A 19574-nucleotide genomic window follows, 5' to 3' on the forward strand; every position below is an offset into this window, starting at 1 on the left:
CGATGGATCATTTAATTTTTCTTTCTTTTTTTTTTTTATTTGTTCTCACAAATAGAAGGACTCAATTAGACTGTGAGTATTTTGCTGAAAAGTTCAAAATGTTTTGCCGCATGCAGAAATTTAATTTTGTGCAGTTGTTTATTGATTTAAAAAATACAACATATTTGTTTAAATGTAGCATATAGCGTCGACCGACGAAAACACGGAGCCGCCGAGCCGACGGCGAATCCCGGGGAACTCGAAGAGGCCGGCGAATGACGAGGCGGCGCGATCGGTCTCATCGACCCGTTCTCCCGCTCCATTATTCAAATCACAAAGCTGGGGATTGTGTTTACACAGTGACCCTAATTATCAAAATACTTCATTAGCTATGTGCACCGTCCTGGTTTGTTGGCCTCCTAATGTTTATCACGCCGACTAAATAAACCTCCGACGTCTGCGTGTCCGAAAATGAACCAATAATGATAATAATAGCATTTAAAAATCTATTTTTTCAATATATTATATTTCTTTCTTTTTTTTAACTGGGGTTCTGGTGTGTTTGCGTGTTTTCCTCTTTGCGTCGGGCCTGTGGGAACGGCTCACGCTCTCGGAAATGAATGCAGAAAGTGTGTCAACCTATTTGCAGTCTCACAGAATAATACGGCCACATTAAGAAGTCCTTTTAAAATATAAATCCATTTTTCTCTCTGTTTCATAAATATAGGTAAAGACGTGCGGGTGCCCCTGTTTATGAAAGCGTTACAGAATAATGCCGGTCTTTTAATCATGCAAATGATCCACCTGCATTACACACAAGTTCCACCAACTTTCAAGACAAAAAAGATCAGCGCAGCAAATCTTCTCATTAGAAGATAGATGGTGAAATTATTCATGCGGCGCTTCGGTACGAGCAGAAGTAGATGCCGGCGTTCATCGGTTTCAGAAACTCAAGTCCCGTTTGGCGAGACAAGAAGATTTCCACAAGAATTCCCCACGACCTGGACGACTGAGAACCTCCACGGACGCGGGTGAGCTGGATTCACCAGAACCAATAGGAGCGCGAACCTCCTCCTCAGCCAATCAACGTGAGGTTCTCGTAGAAGACGTCTCCTCGCAGGGTGATTTCACAAATAAAATTGCAGCAGATGGAGGTTGGAATCCAAACCAAGTGGAGGAGATTCAGCATGAAGACGGCGGTCAGGCTACCTATTACTTTTTTTTTTTTCGCTCGACTGCGCGAAGCTCGCAAAGGAACCCTCGGCCGGAGAAAGAGAGTCTTATAATATCCATCACCATAAAACCAAACAAGCTCCGATGTAACGCCTCACATTTTATTTCCAATTCACAAGATAATGGCTTCATTTGAAACATAAGGAAGGTACAGCACATCAGTACACGCCGTGCAACCAGCTCCACGCAGCCATTTTCATTTCACAGTGTCAGCATAAAGCCAACAACAGCTGTCTCATTTTCATTTTCGCTCTTGCACAAATCCAGAGTCTTTGCCACAACAATAATGTTATAATTTTTTTTTTTTTTTTCGACCCACCGGCAACCCGAACAGAAAAATAAATACAAACGCAGTCGCTTTCTAGAAGCACCGGCGAGCCCACGCCGCTCGGGTCCTTATCAAATCCGACGTGAAGGTTTTCCTGGCGGGTCGACGCCTTTTCCCCGACGGCGCCGACGGGCGCCGACTGACGGCGTTCTTTCTTCAAACATATCCGTTTCACACACGGAGGAACTCTCCAGCCGTCCAACGCCGCCGCCTAAAGCCGGGCCAAGTCCATCTACCTTCGTGCCGCTGGTTTTTATTTCTTACTCGCGGCATCTCCCTCCATTTTTCCTGCTTGGAGAACACTGAGGTATGTTTTCGCAAGTGAAATTATCATATTAGGAGAAACATTACAGGGAAAAAAAAAGGTGATTTGCGAGTGGGCGTTCAGCCCACGCTCTTAAAATATCATGCATAGGAGCGCCGTGGCCCTGACACCGCAGAGCCGAGGCGGCCCTGAGGTGAGAGCGGTTCAGTCTGAAAGGAGCTGAGATTCCGGTGGCCTCGTTTTCACGGGGTTTGTTGAAAAACATGGTGTTTTTCAGACGAGAGCGCCTTGAGAGAAACGCGGAGAGGCTGAGGTTGATTTTCTAATTTGGCAACAAGGTGCGGGGCAAACAAATGACAACCGTGCTAAGTGGAAACCGGGAACGATACCCGCATTTCCCATTTGACCACCGGCGCTGCTTGGAAAATAGAGCCATAATTCTCAGAGCGCCTTTCTTCTAACGCCTCTTTCAGTACGGAGGAATATTTTAAAGGCGAGCCGGGCCGGAAAACCTTTCCTTGAAGCACGGTGGCCTCTGCTCCGTTGTCTATCACCGCCCCGGCCCCCAGACGCTGCCTACTCAACCTCAGCCTGACCTTTAGTTTGATGCCTCCCGGCACGTCCACTGAAGTGATTTAAAGATAAAGAAATGCACGTCGCCGTCAAAGCCGTGTGTGTGTGGAAAGTCTCTGCCTTTTGAAATCCTCTTTTGGTTGCAGCACAATGAAATATGGAGAGTTTTCCAAGAGAATAGAGACGCTAAATCAAACGCCCGAGCGGGGAAACGCCGCAAACACGTACTGGAAATGCCTTTTTTTCTTCTGTGTGGAAGAAATTGGTCGTTTCATTTCATTTCATCGGTCCGATGCGACGAGGCTTAATGTTTTAGCGGCGTGAAGCTCCGTCTAAACATTGGCATGGTCTTGCAAGTCCAAAACACCTGGTCTGCTTTGAATAGGTGATAACATTGGTTAATAACTGAATTGTGTTGCGGATCAGGGTCTTCCATGCTTTTGAGGCCAAAGACCCACAAACTGAAGAAAGATGGGAGCCGCTGCTGCATATATAGCCTCGTCTGCCCCCAAAAAATTGTCATTTTAGCCGCAGTGCTCGAAAAAAATAGCAGCGGCTCATCGTCCGGAAACGTTTAACTTGGTTTAAGACGGAGGAGGTTGACGGACACGTGCTCAGCTGGATTTTCTGAGCGCGGCGAACCAAGAGGCTGCTCGCCGCAAGACTTTAGCCTTGGAATTGAAGCACACATTTTCAAGTCTTTCATTTACAGTTACAAATTGTATCCGCTGCTTTCAAGGCCTCTGATAGCTGTCGGATTTCAGACGCCCATCTCCAGAAGGGACATCCGGGCAGGGTCAAGATTCAAACGCAATTTGTTGGAACGTTTCCCTGAATACAGATACGCTCTTGGATTCATTGTATTCTATTTGGTTTGTTCGCATTATGACGTCAAAGCCAGACATGTTGAGTTGCTTTCACAGCCTATCTGTGCATGGGTGTGTGTGTGTGTGTGTGTGTGTGTGTGTGTATGTGTTTGTGTTTGTGTAAATACTACATGTAATCTTATACAGATACCCCTTACATATATTTTTACATACCTTTACATACTTTTATTTTTATTTATTTCTTTTTGATCCCAACTGTTTTTTTTATTCTATTTTCATTATTCACTATTTTATTCTTTATTTTTACACGGAGTTGATTCGTCTCCATTTATCTTTGCGAGCAGGAGCCGCTTTCAACAAGAAGCGATTTCATCAATAAAATATTCAGATTCTGATTCGGACTGTCATCCCATCTAACTGCTTCCATCTGTTTACAGAACCTGTGGAACTAGAGCTTGTATTTCCAACCCTGCAGCCTCTTCAATCAACGGTTGGAGCTTCAGCCTCGCAGCCAGAATCAGAATCAGAATCAGAATCAGAATCAGAATCAGAATCAGAATCAGAATCAGAATCGCTTTCATTTTGCAACGACATGGATTTTGCTTTGGTTGACGGTGCAGAGCAGAAGGTCCCCGGTCGGGTTCCCTCCCGTGTGGAGTCTCCTGTGTCTGCGTGGGGTTCCTCGGGGTTCTCCAGGTTCCTTCAGGAGTCCAAACACGTGAAGGAGGTTCAGTGGAGACCCCGGCTGGTCCAGACCAGTGAATGGTGAATGCTTGCGTGAAGCTTTATTTACAATCATTAATTACCAATAAGTATTCCACCCTAATTTGTCATTCTGCTTTTAATCATATTTATTAAATATATTAAATTATTAAAAAAAAAAAATTCATTTGATATTTTGTTCATATTCTTTTGGACCTTAACTAGGATATTGCCGTTTAAATGTTATTTGTCATAAAATGTTTTAAAAATATGCATCACTATTATAGCGCTCTATATTATACTAGCACAATTAGCATTAGATGTAAACAAGATGTTATAGAAAAATGTACTTGAGGCAAAGAAGCAGAGCGTCCGTCACGCAAAAACGGCGTGAATCTGACCCAGTTAATCGTCTCCCATCCTCAGGTGGCATTTTGATGAGTTTAATGTGCAGATCTGTGCGGAGGATCACCGTTAAAGTCTGCCTAAAATGCAGCGTACGAGTGTGTGAGGGGAAACCGTGACCGCCGTTAGGATGCATACCGCCATCTAACAACACCTCTGCCCTGTGTGTGTGTGTGTGTGTGTGTGTGTGTGTGATATATACACTGTGTGCACAATTATTAGCCAAATGATAATTTTGACCGTATCGTCATTTTATCCATCATTTCCAACTCCAAGCTGTAGAAACTTGAATGCATATTAGGTTCAATGCATATGAGGTGAGGTGTGTTTGTACAAGGGAGTGTGTGGGCTCAGGAGATCAACAAGCTGTGCATAATTATTGGGCAGATTCTTCTCCTCGGGAAAAAAATGGGTCAAAAAAGAGATTCAAACATTGCAAAAGGTCTTTCAGAGGGATGCAGCACTCTTGAAATATCTAAGATATCACAGAACCACATCTATTTTGTACAGTTTTATATTTGCGTTGTCCAGGACTACGGATGGAAATTAGCTATGAGCTACAATCTGGTACAAACATCTCTGCCTCTGTGCTTCATGTAATTCTACACTGTCCTAATAAACTTCTAAACAAACAAACAAACCTTTTGTTGCAAATTGTCAGCAGTGTCGCAAGAAACGTGTCGAGAAGGAAAGACGCGAATGAACGGCAGGAGATTTGAGAAGAATCAAAGATGAAGCCGTTCTCCTCCAGCGATGCCGCGTTCCACAACTGCGACCTGACCGGAGCGTCCAGAAGTACCAGGAGTTCGGTTCGGGTTTCAGAGAGGCTGAAACGCGACCCGTAAGTTGAAACGTCAATAATGGGCCAAGAAATATCCAAAGATAGATTTTTCAAAGGTTTTGCGGACCGGTGAGATGAGAGCGAGCGTTGACGGAGCAGATGGGCGGTCGGATGAGTGACGGACACGGAGCTCCTCTTCAGACGCCAGCGAGGTGGAGGTGGGGCGACGGCAACGGACAGGCGTGATTAAAGAGGAGCCGGTTGGACCTTTTCGGGTTGAAAATGGACTCCAAATCAACTCTCAGACCTCCTGCCAACTTTTCCAAGACACTTTCTTCAAGCGGAGGTGCAGGAAAAAGTCTGCATCTTTCAAGAACGCTTTGATTTTCATGCAAGAAAAGGCTGGGTCACGTGCATCGGAGTAGACCGAGGCCGGTAAAGGCCCGGAAGATGAAAAACGCCTTCTTCACCTGACTTAAACCCTACGGAGAACTTTTGGGCCCTTCTTAAGCGGGAAGTTTCCAGCGAAGGTAAACAGTGCAGCTCTCTGGACGCTGTCTGGGAGTTTGCGGTTGCGGCTGCACAAAATGCTGATTCTGAGCAGATCAAGAAAGGAACTGACTCGCTGAATGGAAGGCTTCAGACTGGTATTGAAAAGAAGCCTGCTTATGTTGCTCACTGAGGGCTTTTTCTTTTTTTTTTGGAAATTTCAGACATGTTTATTTGTAAATTTTTTGTTTGTTTATTATTCGCACTTTTACATTTGAAAATGAAGTGAGATGGGAAAATCTTCCCTGTTATTCATTTAGTCGCATCATAATTCTGCACGCTAATAGTTGCTAAATAATGGTGTACATACAGATCGTCTCTCAAGAAAGCCAGAACAACTTCACTTTTACTACTTCAATGTTCAGGTTTGACGGTTTGTTGACATTTTGGATTGACCAAGAGCACCGCTGATGTTCAAGAACAAAGTGTATCCTCGAAAATACAGCTTGCCTAATAATTGTGCAGGCAGTGTAATAACTCAGCATGAAGTCGAATCATAAATGTCCTCTTCTGTTCACCAACATTGCTTCGTGGAGCCGGAGGAAAAAACGTCGGTCCGCAAATTACGAAACCGCTTTTAAGCGTTTTTGTGACATAGCGGCTTTGAGACGGACGAACGGAAGGTCCGAACGGAAGGTCCGACGGCCGACCTGGAGAAGGATAACCATCCGGTGGGAAAGAGGAAACCCCGGTTCCTCGACTCGGTCGCGCGAGCGAAACAAATCAAAACCCAGAACGGGAAGTCAAATAAAGCCAAGGTTAATTTGCCGCGCAATTTATTTCATTTGCAGCTGTCAACCACAACCACTCGGAATATAAATAAAACGTCGTCGCCGCGAAAAGACGAGCGTTTGCGGACCTACGACGTTGTTGTTGTCGTCGCTCACATCATTATTTTCCGCTCCCGGTCATCAGAAACCGGTCTTAAATTTAATTAAAGGGCTGAATAATTGCTTTCCTTGCAATTCATGCGTGACAAAGGTGCATCATACTCCAGGTATTATCGCTTCATCTCAATATCGGAGGAGGCTCTCCTGTGAAATATCTTTATTAAAACATGTCCGAGGTCCGGAGCCAAAACCTGCCCATTCAACAGCCGCGCGTCGTTCATTAAGCCTCCCTTATTTTTTTCCGTCTGTCAGTCATATCTCAGCCTGGCCATAACTCAGCCGGGGACATGAGTGATAACAGCACCGCCGCGGCCTTTTTCAATTAGTTTCCGAGATTAAAAATATATAATCCCCATCCTTCATGCCAGGATGCTTTCTCAGATTACAGGACGGACTTTATTAATCATGTAATTTATGAACAAGAGGCCCGTGCTTGCACAGCGCTGTCACTCATATTACCTGATAGCTCCTCGTGCACGGGCGTAACAAAGACGTCCAGGCGGGGGGTCGGAAGCGTGCGTTCTCCTCTCTTTCCCTTTACGCTTTGAATTTCAAACAAAAATAAAAAGAAGCGTCAGCGAAGCCCGCCGGCGATACATTGCTACGAAATAAGGCTCTTCATGATACTTGTTTATGCAAATGAGGCTCACTTTGCTTTGTTAAATGTGACGGAGTGAGCCAGGGTCGCTTTACCTTAATGCTTGTTTATTAAATGAGTCACCTGAAAAAGCGCAACGGAGCATCGACGCAAGAAGGAAAGACGGCTTTCAGCGAGCAAAGTCGGGTGTCGTATGAATGTAAATCGCGCCGCCGGCCCGTTTCGTGGTCGGGATTGGAAGGCGGGTCGACGCCGCGGACGCCAAGCATCCGCCGGCCTCCGTCTGCGTTCTGGTGCTCAAACCAAACGCTCCGGTCGGCGCCGCCACGATTACCGGGAGCCGACAAGCGTCCGTCCTTTCAGCCGCGGTAATGGGAAATAGTTCGAGGGTGTTTCTCGTAAAGTGTCTGTCTTTGTTTTGTTTTGCTTCTCCCCGTGAATTCTTTGAAGGATCCGGTAATTTCGCTCTCAGCGGCGGCAAAGTGTGAAAATCAAATTGGTTTGGATTTACTCTCTTGATTTGAGAAGGAAAATGTAAAGTAAAATTATATATAAAAAAAATAACAACCAACCCTCTCAACCATAACCGGTGTAATTACCAACAGAGCGGTCGCAAATGTAAAAGTTCTGATTATGTAACAAGTGAGACATTTGCATGGCGCCGCGCCGCTAAGCCGCTCCCACCAGAAACAGATTACAGGAAAAGCCGGTTAGATGTTGGTGTCTTGGAGCTTCCACAGCTGTGCGATCACACTGATTACAATCTTCTCAGATCCAATCATCTTTTTATTTCTATATTTGATTACTACCTCGGGATTCGGCATCTCTCTCCCAAACGACGCTCCGCAATTTCATGATCTTCCTCATATGCGGTCCTGAACGCGCACGTCGGTCAAGATCGTCGCCGAAAACAAAACGAGCCTGTGTCACTTCATGATTGCGATGCTTTTTAAGCGATTTTAACCTTTTTTTTTATCCTTTTTTAACCTTTTTCTATCCTTGATGTTGTTGTTGTTGTTTTCTCTGCTGTCTTCTTATCTGTGGATGTCTTTTGCTTTCTTCTAATTGTCTCTATTCGTATTTATAGTCATATTTATGGACACCATTCCTGTTACGCTGCTGTGACAAAAGAATTTCGACCATCGATAAACTTCATTTTAGTCGATTCATTCGTTCCCAGATATGGAGACATGCTGGCGATCATCTTCTCATTCACTCGTCCGGACAACTCGGGGTCTCGGTGAACCTCGGAGAACCCCGAGGAACCTCAGGCGGAGGCAGGAGAACATGGAGACTCCACACTGGAAGGCTCTCCAGCGGGAATCCAAACAGGAAGCATCCGTTCGCGCTTCTCCAGGTGAACCAGGTGACCGACGGTGGTTCAGGTCAGAGGGAACCGGAGGAGATGAACCACAACATGCTAGCCGTAGCATCAGCAGATGAGATCAAGTAAAACCCTGATTTAAACCTCCATGGAGGAGGGGGGGGAAGGGGGGGGGGGTCTCAAAGCAATTCAATTGGCATCCTTTTGTTGAGAAGCTAACAGGATTAATTGAGAGCTCTACTTCCTGACTGTTCCAACTGCTGAAACCTGAGCACAAAATCCATTCCCTGAACTGAGAGTTAATGAGGCGGGTAGACTCAGCAGAAAGAGCCCCCCCGCCTCGCCTCCACCCCTCGCTAATTCATTAGCAACCCTGCATTTGCATCGCGGCTCCAAAACCGGGGCAGAACAAGGAAGCGGTTGGACATTTTGGACGTGAGGACGGAATCCGTCCCGGAGGGACGAGCGACGCCGCTCGCAGATTCACAACCTTCACGCGTCTGAAGAAATGTGTCGATCCTGACAGCGCTTTGGTGAGACGGCGATTTAAAAGTCAGGAATCGTCCTGAAGCAGCCACACACACACACACACATTTCATTCATGAGTCTGGGACACAGGGTGTGTCTGTGGAGGTTCTGAGTCCTCCAGTTTCTGGTCAGATCTTACGGCGGCAACCGGACTCGGTTTCTCTCCTGGAAGACCGTGGGGAGTTTCCGGTAGATAACTGGGGCACCATGTGAGTGAGCGAGTTGTTGTGCAGCCGTCGGGGTGAATGGGGTAGCTGTGTTACTGTGTGTGTGTCGTTCGGGGAAAGGAGGAAAGTCTTTAGGGACTCACCTGAGGTGGAATCTGAGCAGGTAATCATGAGGCTCATGTGTGAAACAAAAGAAGTCTGTTAGGTCACCCGGGCCGAGGCTCGGGGGGGGCGGCGCCGCAGCCTGGCTTCGGTTGTTGACCTCTCCAGGTCAGTTACAGGGTGCAGATGGATCTGCAGGAGTGTGTGTGTGTGTGTGTGTGCGTGCTGAGCTGTCTCAGCACAGGGCTGTAGGATGTGTTTCTTTATATGCTGCCATTACAGCACCATCCTTTCACAAGGATTATGAAGTTGGATGTCCAGCTCTCAGTGAGAGTCAGACAAGTCAGACAAGCTGTGAAATACCTGCAAATTGTACGAGTACAGTGGAAGAGTGGAAACTCGTTCCGAATCGTGAACAAATCTGAGTTTTTGAACTAATTTTGAAGCCTCCAAACACACGGACAGACAAACGTTGTAGCGTAGCCGCCGTCGTGCGTGCTACACGCCGTTGTTTACGTCGTTCGGCGTTGCCTATTAATGCGCTTTTTTTTGCGCTTTTTGTATTAAATCAGTTTCATTATAAGCAATGTGCTAATGATAGTGGAGGTAGGAAGTCTGAGCCTGTGACTGTCGATCTGAAGAAGGAAGTAACAGCCAATGGCTCGATGGGATTCGCACGAATTCCAGTGTGAAAAATGAATTCGGTTCAGAGTCAAAGGACGAATGAAACCGGACCGAGTCGAATCCACGAGCGTCTGCGGGTTCTGCAGATTCATCCGGACGCTCCGGAAGCGTCAAATGTAATTTCTGGAGGACCTGATCAATGGCGAACACCACCGATGCTCCCAGATAACTAGTTTAACCCTCTTTTCATCTCATGAGTTAAATACTGATATTTCAGATTGGTTCGGAGAAACTAACGCAGAGGCGCCTCCTTTTGTTCGCGGGGCTAATTCGTGCTTTCAATTTCAGGACGAAATATTCTCGGCTCATCTTTCAGCATTCACAAACTCGGGTCGCCGGGAGTCCTGTTCGGTTTGCGCTTAATCTATTTAAATCGTGTTCGCGGGGAAGTTCTGCTTTTCAAGTTTCTTCAAGGGTAAGAACAAATTTACTGCCTGAGCGGCCGAATGATTTCCGCCCGGCGGAGCTTTCCGGTATGTGTGAGATCACAAGCACAAAGTCAAACATGTATGTATTTACGCCTTTACGGCCCTATAAGTGCCGACGCTACCTCATTTAACCTGTTCGATCAAAGGCCGGCCGTCCTCCAGGTGAAGAAAATATGTTTTTCCACACGATTGGAATCGACTGGGATCGGCGTCTTTATCCGGAGGGAGCAGAAACGTTTGCCCGAGACGGTCAACCGAACCCCCGGAACGTCCACATTCAAAGCACCTGAATGCCAAACCCCGCTGGTCGCCCGATGGATTTTCTTCTCCCTTCTCCTCAAGTGTTTGCGAACGATCGTCTGAGACTCAACATGCCGCTTGTCAAATGTCAGCGGTCGCAGAGCCGGAGAAACGCTATGATAATAAAGATCTGGCGGCGAAGGAGCACGGAGCCCATTGATCGACACGCAAGTTCTCGTTGGCGATATTTAGACGGATTTTCACGCTCAAAGCGACGCTTGTCCTCTCAGTGGTACTTCCTGGTAGAATCTCACGCCGTCATTTCTAGGTGAGAAAGAAATAGAAGCACAAAGACCTGCTGGCGTTTTTGTTCCGCCAAGAAGGACGTGAACGTTGATGATTTGGGATTAATATTGAAAATCCCGTCGCTCGGTGTTTTGGCCAGTGTTTCCGCGGTTTTCCGAAGAGTCCATCAACAAAACACTCACATCTCCGGCCCGAGGGAGCGATCCTGCTCTCCCCTCACCGAGGAAAAAAAAAACAAAAGAGCAAAATGACGACATTTGTGAGTCGGACTATGAAATGAAATGCAAAATGCAGCCTTTGTGCGATTTTAGATTTGAAGGCCATAATTCAGGGATGAAGGTCTGCGCCGATCTGCATCGTAATATCACATAATATCGATAGAATATATGATGAATATATGGCGAACCTCTCCGCCTCCCAGCCAGAAGATCCTTTCCTTTCCTTCTGGCTGATCGTCTCCTATCTCTTCGTACCCCTGATACTTTTCTCCACCCATCGAACCCGTTTCTTCACCTCCTCTCCACGCTTGCTCTGGACTGTTGACCCCGAGCACTTCAAATCCTCCACCTTCTTGATCTCCACTCGCTGAATCCTCGCCGTTCCACCCGGGTTCCTCTCGTTCACACACATTATATTCTGTCTCGCCACAACTGACCTTCGTTCCTCTCCTTTCCGGAGCACACCTCCACCTCTCTAGATGTTCCTCCACCTGTTCCCTGCTGTCGAACAAAATAACCGCACTTGAAAATACAGCAAACTTAAGTGCGTTAGCTTAGCTGGCGCTTCAAACCATCCCCTGAGAATACAGCCTTGTCGCACCACAGAGTGAACGTTAAATTCGCCTTTCAAAGTCTAATTTTCCCTGCTACAAAGTTTTGTTTTGCAAGTTCATTGTCGAAACTTTCTACTTATTTAGCGGGGGCTTTTTATTCAAAGCAAGATCTGAGGATTCAGAGATACACTGAGGGTGCAGCATCGGGAGCAACCGGGGGCTCTTTCTTATCAGCGGCGTCTCTCGGATCAAATCGGCGGACGCCCGGCGCTCATGCTTTGAGCGTTGGCGAGGACGCGGGTGTGTGTGTGTGTGTGTGTGTGTGGTGGTGGGGGGTTCTTCCGTATTTCCATTTGCGTCCATCTGTGCTTAACTTACACACCTTCAGCATCAGTCTGAAGTCATCAGCATCAGTCTGAGTCCTCAGCCCCTCCGAGCCCCAGCTGAATTTGTACACAGGCTACAGCTAATGAACTACGGCAGCGTTAAATTCCGAGTTGGCTGGCAGGATCCGGGCGCCGCGGCGCTCCGGCATGCTGCAGAGGCCCTGGCGACGCCAGCGTCAGACCTGGAAGCTTTAAACCCCGCTAGTGTCAGACAGACCGAGCAAATCCAAAGGGTCCGCTGGACTCCGGTGCGGGCGAAAAACCTCTCGCGGGCAGTTTCCGGGTGTAAATGGCGTGTCGCGCGCGGTCCGGGGTTTTGGTTCTACGCGAAAATCTTTTAATACATCTCGAGTGAAATCAAACGTGACCGACTCCTTGAATCTGAGGAGACGAACTGACACTTAACTGTACAGATTGTGGGGACTGACAGCGCGGCTCTGCTGGATGTCTTGGAGGGCAACGGAGAAACTCTGACATTTTAATGAATACTTTAAACAAGAGTGCTCTCGGGGGGGGGAGGAATAAAAAAACAGGCCGCCTGCATGCGTTGGCGTCGATCGATAACGTTCATCAGCTCCGAACGGCGGCGCGCTCCCGTGTCACAGGTGTTCAACTCATTTCTCCCGTCCAAGATTTACAGCTCTATGTCTATTTCGGGTGTTCCTAACGATGTCGCGACGCGCCCGACGACGACGACGACGAGTCGCCGGTTCACAAACCTTATCTTCGTCCGAACAATTACGAACAATTATGCCGCACTGAAGCAACAGCGGCTCAATTTAACCTTCTCCGCCTCTGGCGCTCTCCCTCCCTCACGCCCTGCCCCCTCGCTTTCTCAGCCCAAAACACATTCCAGTAGGATATCACAGAACTCTGAACATCGCTCTAAACACCACCGCAGTGCCGCTACAATATGTCGCCTCTTATTGCACCCTGTTATTAAAGCAGCGTGTGTCTGTTATTGTAATGGTGATAAGGACGGCCGTTATTATAGTTAATCACATTCTATGATTGGACAAGAACGGCACGTTTCTATTTTCTAGGATCCATCCCATCCAAGGCAATCAAACGCGACGGAATTATTGAGCGTGATACTGAACGTTATTAAACGGTGTTCGTCGACCTGATTTGTTTTGACCAAAATCATGTCAGACAAGATACTGGTCGATGTCAACGCTTCTTAATAATTCATGATCACATCAACGCAGGAATTATCAAAAAAAAAAAAAAAACAAGAGAAATTATACATATATGTTACATGCGTATGCACATTTGTTTTCTTTGACTCCTTTATTTGCCTCGGACATTGTACAGAATGCCTAAAGGCATCGTGCAATTATGAACCACAGATGATGCCAGACGCGGGATTTATCACTATAATAACTGATGCTAATTGCTAAATTGAGCCATTAGATGGTTTTAAAACCAATCTGCCAAAACAAGCGATGGAGCAAAGCATCTCCTGCAGCCGTGGGGCGGCGTGAGGAGTGGAGGTGTGCTGTCTCCATGTGGCACAAACACAGCATTACATGTGAAATGGAAACTATGGTTTCAGCTGGTTTCAGTAATGTTTGTATGACTGTAGGTGGCAGCAGATGCCCAAACTTTACACATATATCCATTTCTATGTGTATATATATGTATCACCCTCATTGGCTTATATAGTATATATGTACTTTGGCATTGTGTTGCATGTTGTGCATCATGTTAGTTGTTTGCAGGTCTGTTGAAACCAATGCAACGCGCAATTAGAGGATATGTTTTTTAACAGACATTCTCCCAGGTGGATTTCATTATCACTATTATTGGTGTGAGAAAAGCCAGAGCGTCGTTTGAAACATTCATCCGAATATTTTCCATTTTACAGCGCACACCGGTCTTGCTGTCTCGCCGCATTAGGACACTTGAATGCAACGCCACCAGGGGTGATGCTAATAGTGACATCTGTGCTGCTGCTGTTTTGACAAGTCCAAATGTTTATGCTAATGCAGGAGGAAGGTCTGCTGGGCTGACATAGTGGAAGAGAAAACTGAGTTTCTGCGCCGTTTGACTCTGTCGATACAAGTAGCGTTAATATGATATGACCGTATGAATAAGACGTTCAAAAAGGTGATCGAACTTGAGTTGTCATCTCTAAGTTCCCTGCTACGTGCAAAAAGAGTTAGCCGTTGGCGTGCGTTCACAGTCGTACCGCTAATATTTGAATGGTGGCGCCGAGGAGCGGGTCAAGCGTCCGCCGAACATTCGGCCCGAGTGCTCGCCGACGTCAGCGTCGCATCTGAAAGTGGCACCTCGTATCCGACACCGATCTTGCGCTTGCGGTTAAAATATATTTTGCAAAACATCATTAAACAATGAAATGGACGCCGCACTGCTGTTAGGTAATGAATATGCATATGGCTAGGTCTGCGTCTGCACCTCCGTGCGTGCTAATGTGCGCTACCGTATCTGAGCTCAGTCAGGCCACTCCAGATCTGTGTCTACATAGATTAATATCTGCGCTCCACAAAGGAGCCCTGTGTGCCTCGCAGAATAGACTCTAAGGACAATGATTCCACTGTCTGACAACACCATCTCCTGCTAAAGCAACTGATACGCAACCCTCGGACCCCAGATGAGAGAAAGCACCGGCTTTTTTGCTCCGAAGGCGGTAATTGAATATCGAAGTCGCCCCCTTTGTTTCTCGCTGCCTTTCACCAAAGCTACCGCGGCAAAACCGCGATTCAATCACTTAAAAGTCGCCGTTCCGGTCGGAAGGCTCGGACGGCGTCTTGAAATGTATTTCTTTTTTTTTCGTGAAGACTTTCATGGAAAGAGGTTTTAATCACACTAATGGTTGAGCTTTTCATTTGAAAACGCACATCATGGAGCCAAATGTCAAAGACGATGAGCAACGTCGCTGGATTTGGCGCTTCTAAGTTACCGATCTGCCTTCCGTCCGCCGTCGCCGTCTATCCAATCTGAGGATGGGGCTCCACGCCATGGATAGATAGATAGATAGATAGATAGATAGATAGATAGATAGATAGATAGATAGATAGATAGATAGATAGATAGATAGATAGATAGATAGATAGATAGATAGATAGATAGATAGATAGATAGATAGATAGATAGATAGATAGATGTAGTTAAGTTATAAATATTAATGGGAAAAAGTTAATGACAAAGGCATACAAAGGGTCAGAAAATATAGAAAATAAAAAATAGAAACGTTCTTGTGCAAAAAATCAAAAAAAACAAATGAGCAGCAGAAAACATCTGCTCACTGCAGCAACGGGAATGAATAGATGAATGAATAAATGAACGAATGAAATGAAATGAAGTCTATTGAGAGCAGAGCTGGGTTGTAAACGGTCGAACGGCAGCTGGAACGAAGGACCTGCGAAAACAATCCTTCACACCCTTGGGGTGAAGGATAGATGGATAGATAGAGAGAGAGATGGACAAGCATAAACAAGCAAGTGTGTAGGTGTGAGTGCAAAGTAAACAGGGCAATGGCTCTGATGGGTGTGAGGGTGAGTGGAGGCAGATTACGTGAAAGCTAAATGCGCGTTGAAGAGAAGATGCCATCGACTGTGGGTACCGGCACATTATTATTATTTTTTTATTTTTGCGTCTATTCATCTGGTTGTTTTACACAGCAGTCAGTCATGCAGTTCAAGTTGTTCTTCCCACGGGGGTGACGAGTGTACGTCAGCTAGCTGGCTGCACAAGAGAGATGCAACCCCGACGGGCCTCGCTAACAAACATCAGAAATGAGCTCCGTTTTGCCGGACCTGTGGGCGGATAGGACCGAATTGCACCATCCATCCATCCATCCATCCACCCATCCATCCATCGTCTGAAGCTTATCCTGCAGTCAGGGTCAAAACCGAAGCCGTCATCGGGAGGGAGGTGGGGTTCACCCTGGACTGGTCGCCAGTCAGTCACAGGTCCACATATACAGACAGACAACCATTCATGCACTCATTTGGGGCAATTTTCCCAATATTTTTTTCCAATTTACCCGCGCAGACACGGGGAGAACATGCAAACTCCACACAGAAAGAGAGATCCGCTTGTCAGAATCCAACCAGCGAGGCCGAAGCGTTAAAACCACTGCACCATTTTCCTGAAAAATTCAAAGTTAGTCAGCGGCGACATTACCAAGATTAAAAAAAAAAAAACAAAAAAAAAAAAACAAAACAGAACAGCCAGGTCAGCTGTTTTCACAACTTCAACGCAGTGAATAAAACACAGCAGACTGAATTAGGAGGGTATTTATACGTATGAGTCATCTGATGAGTCACGCTTCACCTATCTATGATATTTGGAAAGCCATTCAAATCACCCCAACCCCCCCACAGTCCCCTAAACCCATCCATCTTAGTTTCCCTACTCCTGGTGAGTTCTCCACCCCTGTAGCTTTTTTCCAATTTTCTTCTCAGGAGATTGGTGGTTAAAGGAGGAAGGGTGGAAAGGAGTGTAACATTTCGAGGCCACGCTCCCCGCGGTGAAGTGTTTGGGAGGAAATTGCCGCAGAAGGATGGGTGGCAGAAAATGTGCATGATTTGACCATAAAACGTTTTCAACCAACCCACAAAATGATTTGGGTTTATTAAATTTTGGACCATCTCATCTCTCTGCTGGCCAACAGTGCAAATCAAAGGCAAACTGCTCTCTCGGGGTGCCAAAGACCACGGCACGTCCCCTGCTGCGCAAGCAAACAAGATTCTCCTCGATTGCATCGTGGTTCCCTCAGGTGCCGTTCATGGGGCATCATCAGTAAAAGTACTTTACATAAGGAGAGCGTTTCCTTCGCCGTAAACCTTTCGTTAAAGCGCCGCAACTTCCTAAAAAAAAAGTACAATGTGCTCAACGATCTCATTTCGGCATTTATATTTCATATCCTTCGCCTTGCTCCTCCGCCAAGATATTGAATGTCTTGCAAAGGTGTAATAAATCAGCCCGCCAGATTTATCGCACGTCGCAATGGCGAGGTGATGGGGAGCGAGCTGTCACATCAGTTTAGAAAATTGTAAAGGGTTATTTTTCAGCAGTGGCCTGATCCACGGTTAATTTCAACGGCTGGGTGCCGCTGGCGGTCAGATGGTATTATGCATCATTTCCCTGATCAGAACAGCAATATGCCGCGTCTGAGTGCCCGCCGACGGACGGTTGCTCAGAAAAGCGGTTGAACCGCGCTCGCTCGATGGAAGAACCCGGTTCAAAGGTCAAACGGGGAAGGTGGGAAAGGACCCGTGACATCATATTGGGGAAAAAATGCGTCCGCCGGAGCCACTGCTTTAGCTCGCGCCCGCTGGGAACCTCTGCGGACTTGGATCAGGACGTGCATTTCAGTGTTGTGTCTTTTGGTGGTTTTCCAGCCTTGCCTACTCGCAGGACATGATACTCGACTGCGCGCGCTGTCTGGAGGAGGTGGGAAGGTCTTAGCTCCGCAGTGACCTCGCTATTCACCAGCAGAGGCCAGAACGTCCCTCGCCCTGGAGCTGTGGGACATTCTGTCCTGCCCTGTGCAATAACATATTCCCTTTCATGGAAATGTCTGGAGCAACTTCTGTGGCTTAATGCTTCAACAAGCCTCGATCAATAATCTAATTCAGTCTCTGTTGCAGGAGGGTCTGCGTGGTGAAATCCAAATGGCGGTTGCTTTTTGAACGCTTTGGTCTTACGGTGAACGTTAATAATTTTACAGAAGGCATGTCCATCTTGCTGCATGTTTTTAATGCATTTAGTGAAAATGTTGGAAGCATTTGGAATGAGTTTTCATGTCTATATTTTCGGTCCCTTTTTTCAAAAGGAGTTGAACGATTCATTTGAGATGTTCTTTTGGACACACAGACAAACACCCATATGGAGAATTCCTGTCGTTGATTTTTGATTGTCATTGTTTTAAAGCAAAGTCCATCCGGATCCGTGACGAGCTAAAAATACTCGACCTGGGAATTTCTTATATTAACCTAAAAACGTGCCTTTTGCAGAAATGTGCATAACTTGAGCTCGTTTCAGGATGTTTCTTCATGTTCCAAGTTTCAGCCCCACAGTGGTGTTTTATAAATAGCCTTCACCAGGGATGATGTCATGTGGGCTGGAGCTGCCACTGGAGTCACCAAGGTCACGTTCGCTTTATTTTCTCAGCGATTGCATGGATTGTTTCATGACCTGATGCCAGAATTATATATACATATATATATCCATATAAAATAGTAATCATACGCGATGGGTTTTCATTCAGGTGCGATTGCAGGGGTTGCCTGCGGACAAATAGATAAACAAGTGAATGAAATATGCACGCACCGGCAGGGGGACGAGGCCATCACACTGAATTCTTGTCATCGTGCTGGAATATGAAAAACACAGAAAGCCCAGCTTCAATGAGAAAATGTGTTAAAATCTCCAGGAGAATATCTTCTCTTGGGCTTTCCCACCTTCTCCATCTGGATCCTCCTCTCTCACACCCACAACCTTCATATTCTCTCTCACCACCTCCATCCATCTTCTCTTTGGTCTTCCTCTAGACCTCCAATTCCAGCATCTTTCTACCAATATATTCACCGTCCACCCTCTGTCCATGACCCAACCGTATCAGTCTGGCTTCTCCGAAATTCTCTCCAAACCGTCTAGAAATCTCCAGGAGAACATTTGTTTGCATTCCCCCAGTGAAGCAGGGCTGCAGGCGGCATCTCAGGGGTTAATATCCCCTCAGCTTGTTGTTGTTTACACATTGGTTATTTGCTAATTGTATAGTAAACACCGGAGGCGCACTGGTAGGCTCCTAATAAATCATGAATCAATTTCTCCAACCCTGTCATTTTAGTTTTTATTGTTGTTACTGTAAGAATAAAGCACAGATGGAGATGCCTACTTGATAAGGAATCCTTTTATATAAATCGTTTTTTTACAGCGAAAATCTCAACAAATGACTAAATCAGCTCATGTGAGTTTGAATTTCAATTTTATCTTAAATAAAAAAAAATAAAATCCCGTGTATTTTTTTTTTCTTTTGGAAAAAAAACACGTGACCAGCGCACTATTTAACGCGGGGGGTCCACGATCCCCTCCGCGCGGAAGGATACAACCGTGTGAAAAGGCTCCGCTTGTCAGTCAGACTTTGAACGGCGCTCTGGCGCTCATCACCGCCGACAGCCAGCACCGACGAGCCGGGGACCCAGATGGGGATGAGCCGCTGAGAGGGAGGGAGAGAGAGAGGGAGAGAAAGAGACAGAGAAAGAGAAAGAGAGAGAGAGAGAGGCGGGCAGGGAGGAAGGGAGGGACGGAGGGAGGGACACCCGACGGCGGCACCGCAGGTAGCGAACGGAGGCGACGCGTCTGTTCCGCCGCTTCGCCGTTAGCGGCTCCCGGGAGTTGCGATGGTCAACGCGGGGGATATTATGCTAGCTCTGCTTCTTGTGGCTCGGGCAGGTAAGAACACACACACACACACACACACACACACACACACACACACATCTGTTTGTTTAATTTCCCCAGTTAGTGTGGTATC

The 19574-nt window shown here is 46.5% G+C and overlaps 1 protein-coding gene across 2 annotated transcripts in view; it reads left to right on the forward strand.

The window, feature by feature from the left end:
- The first annotated feature begins 19330 nt into the window (after positions 1 to 19330).
- The window catches only part of ncam1b (neural cell adhesion molecule 1b), a 71687-nt gene continuing 71443 nt past the window's right edge, over positions 19331 to 19574 (forward strand). The window contains exon 1 of one of the 2 annotated variants that reach the window (XM_086165141.1): positions 19331 to 19492. In XM_086165141.1, the coding sequence (XP_086021267.1) occupies positions 19441 to 19492 (52 nt within the window). In that variant the 5' untranslated portion in view covers positions 19331 to 19440. The remainder of the gene's footprint in view (positions 19493 to 19574) is intronic. The other variant, XM_086165143.1, reaches the window with a different exon arrangement.

Source organism: Fistularia commersonii, chromosome 18 (genome assembly GCF_037954325.1).
Source record: "Fistularia commersonii isolate RoL2024-O1a breed Wild chromosome 18, RoL_Fcom_v1.0, whole genome shotgun sequence".
NCBI lineage: Eukaryota > Metazoa > Chordata > Actinopteri > Syngnathiformes > Fistulariidae > Fistularia > Fistularia commersonii.